We start from the raw sequence: 16,830 nt of genomic DNA, 5'->3' as shown, positions 1-16,830 counted from the left end.
ACACATTTTTGTTTATTAAATGGTCAGAAGCAACAGCAATATGCTTAGAATTCTTGCAAATACGCTAATAGACTTGCTGTCTTTACTGTACACTGTGTAATTATGTTTACAGTCATGTAGAATCAGACCCCAAAGGCCCATTCTGAGTCAGGGGCAAACACTGTAAAATTTCCTTTATTTTGGAATCAATAATTGTACTGTAGCCAGTACACTCAAACATTTATGCTTTTACAAGCAACAGCAACAATGTTTTCAAATAAACATCACACACAAAAAAATTAACACAACTGTAAACCATTTTTTCAAATAAAATCATTCCATTTGAGAAAGCAAGACTATTTACCTCTACATGGCAACAGAGCATTATCTGGCAATACTTTCAACTTTGTGGAATATTTCCAAGGCAACCAATTTAATGCTTTCACTATCTATTACCATCGAACTGAACCACTGCTCTCACTTGTTTGGTCTATATTCAGACCACTGGAAACTGAATCGATGAGTCTGAATGCAGGGGGACAGTAATAAAGTGGAAACCATTTGCTCAAAGAACAAACCGGTCAGATTAAATCTGTATAAGAAAACGAACAGAAAGGTTGTAGATTTCAAAGGTCTGTTTTATATTCAGATGATTCTAAATTCCACCTACATGGATATGAAAATACAAGTGCGACAATCGATACTTCAGAAACAAGTGACCTTCAAAATTTAATTCATAACAAGATAGTGATTGTTCTTTTGTAGTACCAAAGGTAGGTACCATACATACTGGAAACAAATATAGAAAGTCATGTGCAGGTGGAGCAACAGGTATTCTGTGTTAAAACAAGGAGAAACACATACACTCTAATGGACACTGTGAAGACATTTTGTGTTTTAGCCAAAAAACATGGCAAACTAATTTAAGCACCTTATAAACAGGCATCCAGATTTTGAGTCAGTCCTCATTGTTTGCAAATTGCAAAGGCTTGCATCAGTTGTGGCACTGCTTCACACACAATGTTCCCAAAGACTAACACTAGTTTGTTAAGGCTAGCACAGCTAACAAGACGCAAGCGGTGCTCAAAATATTTCTAGGCAACATCATTTCTGTTCAATCTGTCAACATATAACATTTGGCATGCTAGAGCATTGAGTGTCCAATAGTTCTTTTTAAATACATAATTTCCAATTGATTCTTTGTGGCATTTCAATGGGGCTGTTACCAACTACCAAAGTACTGTGCGATCCCTAGTTTATTGCTGCAACCATTAACTCTGATTGAAGATCCAGACTTATAGATGTCAGCCAAAAAAATCTGTCACGAGATGGAAGTTTTAGAGTGATCCTCCCAGAGTCTTGACCTAAATCCCACTGAGCACCTATGGGATGCAATAGAGTAAACAATTTCAGCTTGACCTTTTTCTGGCTAAAGCATGGATGAAATTTTCACCAGAGCTATTAGAGAAACTGGTTGAACCCATGCCCAGATATTGTCAAGCATCACTGCATGCTGAAGGGTGAAAAACAAAACAATAAAACAATGTAACTGTGATCTATAATAAGCCCACATACTGGAAGTGCAAATATTTTTTAATTTTCATTTAGAACATGCCATTTTTTCGATCAAATACAATGAAATTCATATACTTTTCAGTGACTGATGTGGCTAAATACTTCCTAAGGTCACTGCACATCTGAAAACATCCATCTTACATTGCATTCGATGTGCAACATGGTGCTATAATGTATCTACTACGTGATTTTCTTTATTTTCAAATAAAAGAATACATCTGCAGACAGTACTTTTTGATATTCACAAAAGCACATCTGAATAAATACTAGCTTGCAATCCAAAGGTAAGTTAGAACTGCTGCTCATCAATCTTTGACTACTGGGGGGGGGAAATATTTCCAAATTAAATTGATCAGTAAACAGACACAGAACTTTACTGGCATAGTTTTAATGGACAGTGGGTTACAAAAAATGATTGGTGACACATCCAGCAAACAGATTGTAATTATATATTTGGCCTCTTGTTGGCCTTTTAGCTCTCTTCATTTCTTTACTAATTATTTTTTCAAAAATGGTTTGTTGTTTTGTGCTCGGTAAGAAGTACACAGCAGCTTTACAAGAGCTTTTTTGAATTGCCTAAAGGTTTTAATTGAATCACCTCTGCCATAGTTAATGCATGGCCAGCAATACCAAAACAATAAGGAATCAAAACAAAACAAAAATTTTGGCATCTGGCCACACATTTCCGGACAATTTAACATCAAACATGCTGCTTAATGCAGATTTAACAGTGCAGTGCATCATGGCTTATTTATACTGCTATTGCTATGTTTATATTCCACAATAAATCGGTTCAAACTGGGGCTGTCATAATCATGAAGTTATAGTTGGCCATTGCCATACAATGAATTGCAATTAATAATTATTTTCTCCTTCATTTTATGCTTCTATTAATTTAAGATTTGTTTACTTTTAAATTCATCTTTGCTGCAAATCCCTAAAATGTATTTACTTAAAATAAATGAATTTATAAAAAAAAAAAAAAAAAAAAAAAAAACACTTCCGAGTTACTGGGCTCTACTTTTTCATTTACCTTAAATCCAAATGTGCCCACAGTGGTGCAGTGGTGTTTGGCTTTGCTACTAAATCTGTGACATTAATGTCAATAGATATTTATCAAAAGGCAGTTTGTAAAAATGTTAAGAACCTTGAGAGAAACAGTTAGTGCCATTAAACTGACAAAAACAGGCGCAAATGATGGAAAAGGAGATGCAAATAGCAACAGAAATATGACAGATCTGTCAGTTTCATCCAGCTGTTTCAGCAAAATATAAACAGTCCACTCAAATAATCGTATTGAGGCGATTAGGTTCTAATTGTGACGAGCCTAGTCCAAATAGTGTCTAGCGAGCCTAGCAGCCTACAGGAGATCGTCTGTTGACTGATGCAACACATTTGCTGCCAAGTGACTAATGTACAACGGTAGACATAACTCAAGGTGTGGCGGTTTTGGAGTTTGGTACATTTTCGGTAAAGCAAAGACAAAGGAACAAATACAAGAAATGCAAAAATTTACAATTTTGGTCATATAATTTTAATACACAAGTGTTCAGCGATGGCTCATTGGTCATGCCTTATACTACAAATAAGGTACTCAACTGCCAGCACATAATAAATAAAAAAAATTAAAAAAGCAAATATCAGTATTAATAAATTGTAACACATTTAGAATTATTTAATGATTAAAACAAGCAGTGCAATTTCAGCTTTTCAATTGTGCAAATAATGCTACATTTAACTGGTCATGTTTGAAACTTTAATGGGAAAAACATGACCAGGAGTGTCACGCTTCAATGTGAGCTCTACGAGGTGGCTGACCCACACAGTGTGAACCAGACTCTTTAGAGGCGAGAAGGCCAATTAAATTGTGTGGTGTGAGTTAAGACATTGTACATATTTATTATAAATAGCACTGTGTATTCCCTGCTGTAAAGGCTAACCCTACTAGCATTCTACAGCTGACATACAAGAACTAGCAGAGATCTGCCAAAACATCCCAGATGGAACTCCAGAACATTTGTTCTGGGAGCGCAAGTATTTAGACGTAAATAGTCGTTTTACGAGAGTAATTGGTTTGATCACAGGACGCACAGAACCCTGAAGAAGTCTCATACTAAGCCGAACATTTTGTACCAAACAGTCTGAGAGGAATACACCCCTGAGGACTAAATTTGTAATGTTTTCTACACTACTAATGGACTTTAAAAAAAAAAAAAAAAAAGCACTTTTTATGCATTTGACGCTCTCTGTTGATTTACTCTAGTTAATTGTACAATACATGTTAAAAGGTAAAGTATTTGCTTGTTTACATTTTTTTTTTTTTTTAAATTTTCAAGCTATACATACTCAAACTGTGTTTCCGAAATGGGAGTTGGTCTTCTACTCAGACTCAACTTTATTTTGGGGGTAAAAGCAGTGATTCGTGTCTCAGATTTCTCCTTTCAAACTAGAACTGATGTGATCGACGTATAAGACAGACACACATTTTCTGATTAGAACCATGATATTACTCACAAGGAATGGATGCAGATTTCTATCTTGCTTTCCAACACATTTCATTTCTACAGGGCATGTTTGTATAGAGAAATGTGACATTAGAACCTTGCACTATTTTAAAGAGACCTTGAAAAGAGAAAAAATGTTTTGAATTTTTTAAAAAGCTGCACAATCAAGATAGCACAGTCCCTAATAGAGATCCTGTGGCCAAAGAGATGACTGAGTTTTTATCTCTGCTCATTTACGGTTTTATAGTTGGTAGCTGAACTGGGAATCAGTATCAAACACCATTTGTCATCCTCACTCACTGGCAACTGCCACAATCAACTGTCTACAAGTACCTAAATGAGACATAAAATGGAATCCTTTTTTAAAAATCAATGGAACTGCTTCTGTGGGACTTGTGTTGAAATTTCATTAGCTTCATTGGATTTTGGATGGACGGTATGCTATAAACTGGAGTGGCATCTTATCTGAGAATAGGTGTAATTTTGAAGATTATCATTATCTGATTATACATGGCAAGCAGGGTCTACGAGATACCAGTGTGTACCAATATTACACGTGGAACAAACTAGCATGAAGAACGGTGCAGTTTATTTTATATAAGATCTCACGAATGAGCATAAAGTGTTCCAACACATGGCAGTTAACTTACAACTTTGAAAAACGTGCACAGGTAAGAAATTTCCTTTGCTAGCACATGCACATTCGATTGCAAGGAAGGTACAGTTTTCAAAATTAGGTCAGCGCAATGGATCAGACGTGCACCAAGTGTAACTTTTATTGAGGCAATAATGTTGAGTTTTCCTCAGACTTTAGAGAAGCCCAGCTTGGACTATGTGGGTCATTTTAGAGGCTACAGGTTGCTGTCGAACTGCACCGTGTTATATCTCTTGGAGCTGTTGCAGAGTTGTATTAGACCACATTAGCGCAAGGCCTGTGTGCCGAATAAACCGGCATTTGCGTGTACGGAGCTTAAACTCACCACAGAGCCAAACCACAACACTGCAGTAAAACCACGGCAACTACCACCAGTACACAGCTCTGTACACCACACTGAGCTGCTAACTTCAGACTGTGCTGAATGGCCGGCCAGTGGATTTAACAGCTTATTGCATGGGAATGTTAAGTGTAAATGTTATTCATATTGGTGTTTACGTGTGGAGGTAGTGTTGAGGCCTTTACCTTGTCCATCAGACGTTGACAGGGCAGGTGAATTCAGCTTCGGCCGCTTGGAGTTGGGAGGTCCGATGTCCAGCAGGTTTTCAGCCATAGTTGTCGTCTTGTCTGGCTGCTAGTTAAGTTGATTATTATAATTAGCTTATGACAGAAAAGTCGTTCTATCAACCCAAACCTTCCCGGTTAGCACATTAGCAAGCTGGCAGCCTGCTAACGTTAGCTAACTGGCTAATAGCTAGCTAATTGCCTGCTACTAGCTAAGTTAACAGTTAGCGTTAGCTACTCCTTGCTGTAAGAGTCGGTGCCTTTCAAAAGAGATGCAATAGCGCCCCGCTTCGCCACCGCCATTCACCCCATGATAATCCAACACCCAACACCCACATTATTATCGTTAAATAACCCGAAATGAAATATTCCCCATGTAAAAATTGAGCTTCAAAGTGGCGATCCAGTGAAATCAGTTGGATTGGTGCATTCCAGGAGATAAGTCGTAATTTCTAGATGTTCAAAGTACCCATTTTGCGTGACGTCAAATTTCTTCATGCAAAAATCGCGCGAAGCTCCACAAAAATGCACAATTGCATAAAAATGCCGTATTTTTGCAAATCACTTCGAAAGTCACGACCTGGTCTCCGCTTGCCCACGGTAAACAATACTGCTCCCGAACGGCGACAGGGGCTGAATCGCCGCACTCTGAAGGGGAAATCAGATATACAGAGCTTTTCTGCCCGACGACCACTGATCCAATTCCCGTTTTTTCGCACAAAATGTCTCCGAGGCGACGTTAAGATTTCGTTTTCGGCAGAAGGACGCTGTCATACCGCGGTAAGGATGCTCGATTTCTACGTAAAACCCAGTGTTGGACCGAAATCCTAATTCCGAGCCACGACAAGATGGCGGCTGTTGATTCCTTCGATACAAAAAAGTTTTTTTTTCTTTTCCAGATCGGCTGTGGAGGGGGAGGGGCCGCGCAATCACGCCCTACGTGAAAACACTGCCGCTGCTGGCCGCTGGGGGCGCTGCAGCTCCGCCAAAGACGCACGAGCAAACAACCTTAATTAATATATAACTCACTTTTACAAGCACGCTACAGTTAAAATTACAGGAGATACTAAAAATAAATCAAAAATATCCAGTCCGGTTAAACCTATTTTGCACATTCGGTCTCTGCATGTTATTTGATGAATTCAATATGCCTAATTTAGTACAGTTCAACAAGTACAATTCCATAAGCTTTGTGTGGTTATCACTGTTTTTTGGGGGGTGTTTTTTAAGCAAAAGATTATACCGTTTTTATAAATCAAAAAGACAGGTAGTTAACCTACATATAGGTATCCCTCAACATAATACCACATCTTCACAGAATCTGGATTTTTCTTTAAATAATCTCGATATATCCAGCATCAAAGTAAAGCAGCTAGTTCGGTTTTCTTTTCTTCCCTGGCCTTTTACTTTTTTATTAATACGCACATTGCATTTATTTATTATGCACTAAGAGACTGACTAATTTTGTTGCAAATTTGCCATGACAATAAGACATTCTATTCTCTTACTTTGCTGTTAAAAGCCCTTACTACAGATGTAAAAAACCAACAACAAATAATTACAATTATATATATAATGGTGAATATTAAGTACAATGTAGAAGGACTTCGATAAAACCAGGCCAACTCACGATGTGTGTGAGTTGTTGCCCACACTTCTGATTTGTTTGTAGCAATTTAAAAAACACAACAAAATGGTTATATAATCTGATTATCAGCCAGTGTATGATTTAAAATGAACCCATCTTTACTTTCCACTTCACAGTACACTCAACAGTTTTCTGCTTGGAGATTTATTTCTCTCATACTGAAAAAAAGAGGAATAAAATCATATAACTCACGCAAATAGACACATTAAATCAATCTGATAATACGTGTCTCTTTTTCATTGTTTCCTGACAAAATCTGACACATGCACATGTATTTTAAAAAAATCATATGTGACAAAATAACTGCATATGTACAAACACTGAGTGCTTTGTGCAAATGTGTACAGATTACGATCATGTGTTGATAAGTGATACATGGGTAATGTGCACAAAACATACATAATACATCTCATTCATGAACATAAAAACAAATACATTTTTAAAATCAAACAACACTGCCGAAGTTTTGTCCCAGTGTAATTAAAAACACTTACGGGTCGAATTTCTTCGCAAATTATGATGAAAACACGCAGAGCTGTCGCCATTTAAATGAGTGATTAGGCAGTGCTGTTTCTCCATGGTGATTTTAACAAGTGCTGACGCTCTGTGCCTTTATGTGTCTCCCTTATTTTTCCATCACAAAGCAAAATCAAACTTCTTTAAAATCAAAACAGAACAAAAAAGAAAAGAAAAATCACTGAATGCCATAAACATATCCTTAACGGACTTACTGAACTCCGTTTTTTCCATTTGCCTTCTAAGGACATGCGCTGCCTCTGTCAAAACTGAAACAAATCATGTCAAACACACACCATCTATCAATTCGCTGTCAGAGATGGACAAAATCCAAGCAACCTTCAAAGAGAAAAGCTTAGTGATTTGATTTTTCACCTGCATGTTAGGAATATATGCTCAACATATAGAAATCATGATAGTGGAAAAAAAAAAACAGACAATAATACAGTGTGGAATCAAACTAAAAATGTGTCCAGCGAAGAAAAAAATTGCTCACATGCAAACAAGATCACACAGACACACATTTCTCCCCCTTCTGCATCACAGATCACACAGCCAGCAGTGTTCACGTTCATGTTTTATTTATATGTGTGTACAGATGTGTGCTACTGGAGAGGTGGTGTTCCAATCAACTTGTGGAGTCTTTACCTACACCTCAAATCCACTAGTTTCTGTCTGCCTGCTATGGCCTGCAAAATCAGAGAATTATCTAACAACGTAAGGCAGGAGGGTAACCTGGAAAATGTGGTGGAATAAAAAAAAAAACTTTCCTTCACAACTGAAAACTGATATTCTCATCTGTTTCCGTAACTTTGTATGCTGCGGTTCATTCGGTTTGGCAAGTGTGAGAATGTACATTACATGAGTACAATAAGAGAGAATATTTTAAAAGCAATGATTTTGGCCAACGAAGCAGGTCTCACGTAACTATCTACAGTGACAGCTTCTGCAGAAACCTCTTTGGATTTTCAGGATATTTATGCTACTACAGTTATATTATCTAATACAAATAATCACAGCTCACATACACTAATTAAACATATTTCAAATTCAAAAGGCACTGGTTGTGCATCTTCAGAGTGCACCGTGGCAGAGGTAAACAAATATGTTTTTACTGCTACAGATGGAGCCGGCTACATAAATAAAGATGATTCCTCCTTTTTCATGTCATCACTGCATCCATGCCTGTCTGTATTTTCTCAAAAAACAGATTCTTTAACCCAAATGTTAACCAATTTCTAAAATAGGTGATGATGATATGTTTGCAGGATTCCAAATTTCAGGTCTTTTTCTATTTTTCCATTTCAAATAATGCAACGCAAATGTAATTCCTCCACAGATGAGACAGCAGCAACAACATAAGAGCTAAACAGCGGCCCAGGTTGCTTGCTTTTGCAGGTTTTTGGTGTAATCAAAGTAAAACTTTAGATCTCCCTCACACATACACACATACAAGTCCAAGAGAGAAACAAGTGCTTTCAAGAGAAAAGACCAAGTATGAAGTGAGTAAAGAGCAAAGAGATGTAAAGAGCTAGAAATTCCATGGGAACACTACCACACTGTTCCAGATGACTGGTTAATGTCAGAATGAAAGAACTCGAAAGGAGCCCAAAAATAAAAATAAAATAAAAAACTGATGGAATTTGTCAAAAAGATTTGCAGCAAAACCTGCACAGTGAGGATAATTTCCTCAAACATACAATCATAATCTATTCTCATTATGACAACAGCATGATAAAAAAATTTGAAAAGCAAAATAGTCACAAATACAGTCAGACTTTTAGGCACCAAAAAACAATCAGCTAGTTTAGGTTGCACTGCACCTACAGATCACTCAATTGAAGTGGCACAATTATATTGATACAGTAGAGGGCCTCCTCAGTGATGAGGCTGCGAAAGGATCAAAGTTAAAATTCCCAACCCTTCAACGGCAAATCACACAGCTAAAGGCAGACACTACTGAACTGTTGAAGAAATCTAACAGTGATGCACTGACCGATGTTTGATGTTGATTCTGGCAAGTTAAGGCAACGCATGGAACGTCACAAAATTTGAGGTTTGCAGTGTAAAAACCATGACTGATCTGTGATTTGACACTGAAACTAAACAGCATGCGGACCATCCTATTGTCTACCATCAACTACACAGTGATTGTCCCTCACAGTCCCACTTAAAGTTATACTCCACCCAAAATCATTTGAATATTATACTCTCACTCCACTGTCTTTAAAGGAGTCTGGTGATATTCTGTATTTGTGTCAAGTGAAAAGACCAAAACCAGGAATTAATCTATACGTCAGGCAAATATTGCCTATTTATCCAAAGCTTTTTTCTTAGAGCTGCATAAACTTCCTTCTGCTATAAACGCTCACGAGTCCAACAAATCCAATGTGGAAAAGTCCCCAATAAAAGCAATTTTTACCCATTGGCATTGTATTCATCTAGGGGTTAAGGTACAACCAAGAAATGTTTATTGTATGATACTCCCAATTTCTCCCTCTGTGCTTTTCCAATTAATACTCTACTGTCTGCTATACGAAAACAAGGTCTAGAAAGTCTCAGAAATACTACAATATCCACCCGTTTTATGAAATTACAGCACCCATTTAAAAAATTAAATGATGTATTTATGGATTTTAGTGGTGGAGTGCCACTACAAGGTTGGGAAATATTCAGACAGACTAGTATATCTTTGGTTCTGGTGTTTTCATTTCATTCTTTGCATTAGCCAACAACAAAAATATAAAATATCACGAGGAAAAAGAAGGTATAGCAAGGTTGTAGTTTGATCCTGCAAGCAGCACACTGGCTTTTCAGAAACCCCAGCAAGCGAGCTCTAATGGAGTGAGCAATAACGAGCAGATCTTATCATGTAAAAATACTGACACTGAAAAGGAGTGCTTACTTATACAATGGTAAAATATGACTGAACCCATGGAGCGTACAGAAGGACAGCAGTGCTGCAGAACTGGTTAACCCTTTGATGCGCAACATGGGTCAAAAGTGACCCAAATCCAATGGAAAATGGGTATCTCCTGACCCACACTGTGCATCAAACAGTTACAGAAGTTTCTGTCTGAGCTCCATTTAGGATGAAAGTCCAACACTTTTTACACCCATCTTTCAGGACGACAGGGGTGAGAGTTACATACTCAAAAGACAGGTTTTGGTATCACTTTAAGTACATTTAAAGTGCCTTCCTGCTTTTCTGATGATCTCACATTTTAAAAACCACCTTTCTTCCAGATCTATATTCCCTTATCTGATGAATCTGATTTGTGCTTTTGATTGTAAGAACTCTGTTTAATAAAAAGCTATTTAACGGTAATAACTACCAAATACAAGTGGTCGAAAAAAAAGAAAAAAATTGTGCAAGACCTTTGCTTAAAATGTGCACTTAGCCGCTACACCAACTAAAATCTATGCAGCCTGCTTTGTAGCGTGTCCCCTTTGAAAGAGAGACTCGAGCACATATGAATACTGTATTAAAAGCCCTCGTGTCAAAGCAGAATACATAAATTAACACTGCTTCATGTGATTCCCTCATTCTTCCCATAGTTTTCCTGCTCAGCCCATCATGCTGAACTGGCACTTATATAAAATCTCAAATTATTTTCCCTTAAGTAAGGTCAAGACTTTGATCAAGTCAAAACAACTGATATGGCACAACAATAATAATTTTCTTAAGAAATACTTGCATTCAAAGTAAAAGCATAGAGTAAGAAACCACAGCATGTTCTGTAGTCTAAGATTGTTAAAACTTGTTCAGTATTCATATTTGTTTGTTCACTGTTCTAGTCCTGAAGGCACTTTATAACAAAATGAATAAGAAAAAAAACATAAACAACAACATCAAATCCTCTTTTCCCTCGTGTTCCTTTTTCAGCCTTTTCTCCATTATAAACTGCTGTGTTCAACACAGGTCTAACCCACCCCAGCACTGAGGCAACACTTCCATGAAAGATGCTGCAGGCTGGTTTATAGCCACCATTTGCGCCAAAGTGACCAACTCCCTTTTCCACGTCAAAGACACTTGACGAAAACGAAGGGACATCCTGCCCCACATTTGCAATCAGTCCTGGAGAGGCAGCAGCTGGAGGCAGCAGGGAACAGAAGAGAAGGGGAGAGGAGGGATCAGAGACGAGCGTAAAACTCTTCATTGAGTTTTGTTAACTCGCAGGGGTCCTCTTCTTCCTCCTCCTCCTCTTGAAGTGCGAGAGGAGCAGGCTGCACCTCGGAGGGCACTTTTGCAGCACTGGGTTGTGGGTCAAGTTCAGAAAGGGGAAGGGTGTGAATGTCTGTGGGGAGGTGTGCAGCGTCCCTATAGCTCTCCTCCTTCGCTTCTGTGGATTTAGCTGGGACCGGCTCAGGCGCTGCTCCTGAAGGCCTTGCAGCATTCTGGGGTTGAGGAGGGAGTGTAGAAAGTGAGGAGGAGGAGGGAGGAGGAGTGGAAGAAGAGGGAGGACAAGTCACTGTCTGGGCAACAGATGCCACAGACGAGGGCCCAACTCCAGCAGCCAGCTCCATTCCATCCTGGCTTATACCTTCCCCACTTCTGGGGTACAGAAAGGTCCTCATTTGACCTTTGCCCTTAACATTCACTGTACCTCTATAGTCAAACTCTAACCCCATGCCGTTGAGCACAGCATGGCTCTCCTCGCTCACCTGCACCCGACACTCCACACCGGTGGAGTCCATGCGACTGGCAATGTTGACTGTGTCTCCCCAGATGTCATAGAGCAGCTTAGTGGTGCCGATCACCCCCGCTGTCAGGGGCCCGTGGTTAAATCCAATTCGGAGCTTGAACCCGAAGCCGAGCATGTTCTTGTTGAAGTCATCCAGGACGCCCATCATCTCGAGGGCGAAGTTGAAAAGCGCCCTCAGGTGAGCGTGCGGAGAGTCATCGTCATTCTCAGCCATCTGTCGGACGTTCAGCCCCGACGCTGCCATGTAGGTTGCACCGATTGTCTTGATTTTTTCCACATTTTTAAATTCAGGTTTGCGAAGGAGCTCATCAAAGTCACCAATTAGCTCATTCAGGACACGGTAGCACTCTTTTCCCCCCTCGTAGCTTTCTTCATAGAACTCACTGAAGTTCACAATACTGGCAAAGATCACACCCACACTGTCGTGGTTCTTGGAGTAGCTCTGGGTCACCTGAGGAAACAATGAGCGAAGACAACTGCATTACAATGAGCTCATGTTATGACTTAAATATGCTTGAATATTGTAAACATTTAAATGTGTATTTGCAGGTGATTCAGAAGGTAATGAAATCTCTTATCTTTTGCACATTTATTGAGTTTTATATCTAATTTTACACGGATAAATTGCAATTTTTGATCATCAATCTAGACTTAATAGCACAGTCACGAAATACTTTTTTAGAATATTTGCAAATTTATTGAGAATCAAAAAATAGAAATCATTGAATCAAGAAACTTGAGATTATTTTTTGTTTTATCATCAAAACTACACGGCTGTGCGGAACAATTATGCAGTGGTTTAGATTTTCATCTTTTATCTGCTACTACTAAGAAGACTGCATTATTGGATTTCTTTAAAAAATATTATCTGATTTATAAAACAAGACAATTCTACTTATTGACAATGGCTCTGATAAGTTTGATAGTTTTGATTCAACAGCAACAGAAACCTTGAGCTGGTCAGCGACATGGATGGGGATGATGTTGCCCAGTAACCACTCGGCCTGATCTCGCATCATCTGTATCTTGGAGCGGTGCTTGTCAGCCTCCACGTTGCCATGGTAATGGAGACGGTAGCTGACCTCAAACTCACGGTTAAGGAACCAGACCAGGAGGAGAAGCAAGAAGAAAGCCAGGATGGCCTCTGGGACCAAAAGGTCAAAAATTCGCTGGTGGGGATCTGGCCCCGATTCTGAGGAACCATCATTTGATGTGGAGACGTTCAGTCTGAGGGAGAAAATAAAAAAAGACCGGAATCAGAGAAATGTGAAAGAAAACGATTGAAAGAGAGGCAAAGAGAGACTGAGATAGATACTTCTTAGTGAATCCTCAGCACAACACCTTGATAATGGTCAAAAAAAAAAACAACTTGTAATTCTTTCTCAGTTTCTTGACAGGCATGTATGCTAAATCGAGATGACCTGCCATCATAATAAAAATTTAATCAGGTCCAGCCTTGATAAAGTTTATTTCCAAGAGTTTCTTAGTCAGTCCCAATTAGCAAGAATGTAATTCTAGACTTTTACTTCAATGTTTAGATTCATCATAGGGCATGTCTTTCTACCTACACAGGCCTAAATAGATCACACTGAGTGAACACAAATATTTGACTGCTTAGCTACACTTATATCCCCAGACGTCCATCTTCAGCTGAAAACAACATGTTTATTCTGAGGTTGTCGTCAAAAGATGTTGTGGTAGATGTGGGAAATCTGAGTGAAGTCAAAGCAGATGAGGGATAAAATTACATTATTCTACCCACAAAGAAACTCTTGGAATGCAGACCACTAATTCAGTCTTCTCTCATTCAAAGCAAAATTCTGTATATTTCGTATGCCATTTTCTTCATTTAAATAAAGTATAAGAAAATACAGTTTGTTGTATCATTTAATTTTTGATCTTAAGATGTACTGCAGAATGTTACACATTCTAATCAAAATTTATCATAACTCCCTAAACCCTATGCAGTAATAGCTGCAAGCATCTATGAAAGCTCTATAAAAATCAAAGAAAGGAATACTTTGCACTCGTCACCAGGTCAGAGTGAGAACTGAAAATATCCAGCAAAAACTGGCATTTTTACCTCCTCCTAACCAAGACTGTCAGACTGATGTTATTGAACCTATCCAAAAAATCTGCAACTCTACCAGATTCAAGGGAACAGACATGAAGCACAAGAAATGCTCCACCCACTTTAGTTATTTGAGTTTCAGGCATTCAGGACATGTGTCATTCTTCAAAAAATGGCACCAAGGAGTTAAGCGAATCATTCGAAACGAGCACAAGAATACAAAGAAAACTGAGTGCATATATTGTTAATTCCCCCTCTCCAGAAAGAGCTTGCTCTGCGCTGCTTGATTGAGACTTTGATGGCATTGTTCTGATGTAACATTTTCTATTATTTTAACAATTTTTATTCTGAAAACATGCTATTGATGTGTCAACTGTGTTACAGATTTTAGGCACTAAGGCTGCAGCCTCACTCATACATCACTGAATGGAAAAAACGTGGAGAATTTGGCAGTCTCGGTTTGGTTTCTGAATTCACTCAATACAATGACAATAAAAAGGGCATTTGGGAAGGTTAAACAACTGACTGGATCTAATGACAGGAGCTGAATCCTAAATGCCACGAGCAGAAACTATCAAAGAAAGATGAAAAGGAAAAAACCGTCCTCTTCTCTTTACTTGTGTACTTGATTCAAGCTCAGTTGTGGCTGTAATGCAAAAGTCGAGCCAGCATGGGCTGTATGAGTCATTTCCACCACTAGTGGCATTTAGCAGTCACTACTACTGCAGCACACTCACAGGCAGAGATGCAGGAGGAGAGAGAAATGGATGGGAGCATAAAGAGCAGGAAAGTGTGAGACTGAGTAAAAGCCAGAGAGGGCTGCAGTTATGAAAAACATAAAGGAGAGCTGTTGCTCCTGTTCACCCTTGAATTGTCACTCATCGATCAAAAACCTGCTGTTTCCACGGAGACACTCACCCATGAACTGGAAAGCTGTTAATAGTGGAGCTGAAAGAGAATAGAGTGGTGTCAGTCAGGGGAAAGGAACAGTTACATACATGCTCACAGACACACAATACATATATATATACAGATCAGATTATCTTTTTACAGCCTTGGAAACAGGTAAATGTATGTATCATCAAGCTAAGTGTTTAAACTACTCAACCATCTGAACCTCAAAACCCGCTGGTGGATTTGAAAGGTGTGATATTTTTTCAAAACTGCCAAAATTCCACTGTTGATCAGAGCATGAAATTGTAAAAGCGGTAAGAATCATCACATTTACACCTTTGAGATAGTTCTTGAGCTTATCATATGTGACTTTCAATTCTTGTCAAGAAAATTAACTAAACCTAAGCTTAAAATTGTGATATTTTATTGAAATCACTTAATTCTATGTATCAATTTTAAAAAACGGCCAAAAGTAAATCACTTTCCCAAACTAGATTCTGTAAAACTAAAAATTCTGCACTCCACATCACTACTGAAAAGGTATGAGTGACTTAAGTGAAACCAAGTCATGACAAAAATTCAGGGACCTTTTTGGCTAAACTTGGTTGAATTGCAGGCTGTGCTTTAAGAGAGCAGATAGGAGACAAGCATGAAAAAAATTAAAATGTAAAAAGTAAAATACAGTATAGTATGTAGAGCCTTGGAAAAACATTGTACATGTTGATTTCAGGTTTTTTTTCCATTTTTGAAAAGGAAAACAATCAAAGAAATGAAACTTTCATGTTTTTCTTCCTTCAAAATGATTTATGGCAGTATAACTCTTTTAGACTGCATAGAAGACAATTTATAGCTCTCCTAACTTTTTGCCATGGTTGTGTTGTATCCATAGAGGAGCAGGACTTTATATTGCAGTGAAAAATTAGTTCACAGTGAGTAAAAATGTAACAGGAGCAAAAAAAAAAAAAAAAAAAAAAGTTCATAAACTATTTGGGATTCAGATTGGTTAGGAACAATAAATTCATGCATAAAATTGACATAATTAGTTTGAATCAGCAGCAAGGTGTGTAAAATCTACAATTACAGGAAAATGCAAATTTGTGTTTTTTACATTGTGTTTGTAATTCTTACCTTTTCTGTATGAGCTGCTTATAAACTAATATTCGGGCATACACTGGTTTCTTAGACACTTGAGTGATCCGTAGATGATGAGCACCATTTGTTGATATTGTATGCATGTATGTGCAGGTAAGTGTTCACTTGTACCTGTGCAAGGGACTGTAGAGCAACAGCAGCAGAGCGACTCCTGTGGCAGTGGCCAGGACTGAGCGCATCCAAAAACTCAGCTGACAGAAGTTGCAGTACTGGATGATGGCCAGGATGGTGGCACAGCACAGGAACATGGTCACCTGGAGGAGAAAAAAAGAATCACTGAAGTGACTTGACGGAGCTACAAACAGAACAATGAATAAGGTTCTCTTTAAGCTCTAATCAAAAACAATAAATCAAAACTTCCTTCACATGTCCAACTTGTATCTGCTGTAAAAAAAAAAAAAAAAAAACACTGATAAGCCACAATAAGTGGAGTTTTGACATGTAGTCAAGGAATATTGATAAACTGTGTAAAATCAGCATATAGCAGAAGTGAACAAATGACTTTGTTGGTGGCAGTGTACAATTAGCTGAATAGCATTTAAAGACTTAAAGGTGATGTGATAAGT

The 16,830-nt window shown here is 38.3% G+C and overlaps 2 protein-coding genes across 6 annotated transcripts in view; both read right to left on the bottom strand.

Moving 5' to 3' along the window:
• The window catches only part of crebbpa (CREB binding protein a), a 49,682-nt gene extending 43,532 nt beyond the window's left edge, over positions 1-6,150 (bottom strand). For 4 of the 5 annotated variants that reach the window (XM_035949079.2, XM_035949081.2, XM_055009992.1 and 1 more), the window contains exon 1: positions 5,239-6,150. In XM_035949079.2, the coding sequence (XP_035804972.1) occupies positions 5,239-5,326 (88 nt within the window). In that variant the 5' untranslated portion in view covers positions 5,327-6,150. The remainder of the gene's footprint in view (positions 1-5,238) is intronic. The other variant, XM_023272319.3, reaches the window with a different exon arrangement.
• A 903-nt stretch (positions 6,151-7,053) lies between these two features.
• Positions 7,054-16,830, bottom strand: part of adcy9 (adenylate cyclase 9) — a 43,174-nt gene continuing 33,397 nt past the window's right edge. The window contains exons 8-11 of the mRNA XM_023272322.3: positions 16,376-16,518; positions 15,137-15,166; positions 13,098-13,374; positions 7,054-12,598 (exon numbers count right to left, since the gene is read on the bottom strand). Coding sequence (XP_023128090.2) covers positions 11,576-12,598; positions 13,098-13,374; positions 15,137-15,166; positions 16,376-16,518 — 1,473 coding nt within the window. The 3' untranslated portion in view covers positions 7,054-11,575. The remainder of the gene's footprint in view (positions 12,599-13,097; positions 13,375-15,136; positions 15,167-16,375; positions 16,519-16,830) is intronic.

This window comes from Amphiprion ocellaris, chromosome 4, assembly GCF_022539595.1.
Source record: "Amphiprion ocellaris isolate individual 3 ecotype Okinawa chromosome 4, ASM2253959v1, whole genome shotgun sequence".
Lineage (NCBI taxonomy): Eukaryota > Metazoa > Chordata > Actinopteri > Pomacentridae > Amphiprion > Amphiprion ocellaris.
This window is presented reverse-complemented; position numbering and strand designations above follow the sequence as displayed.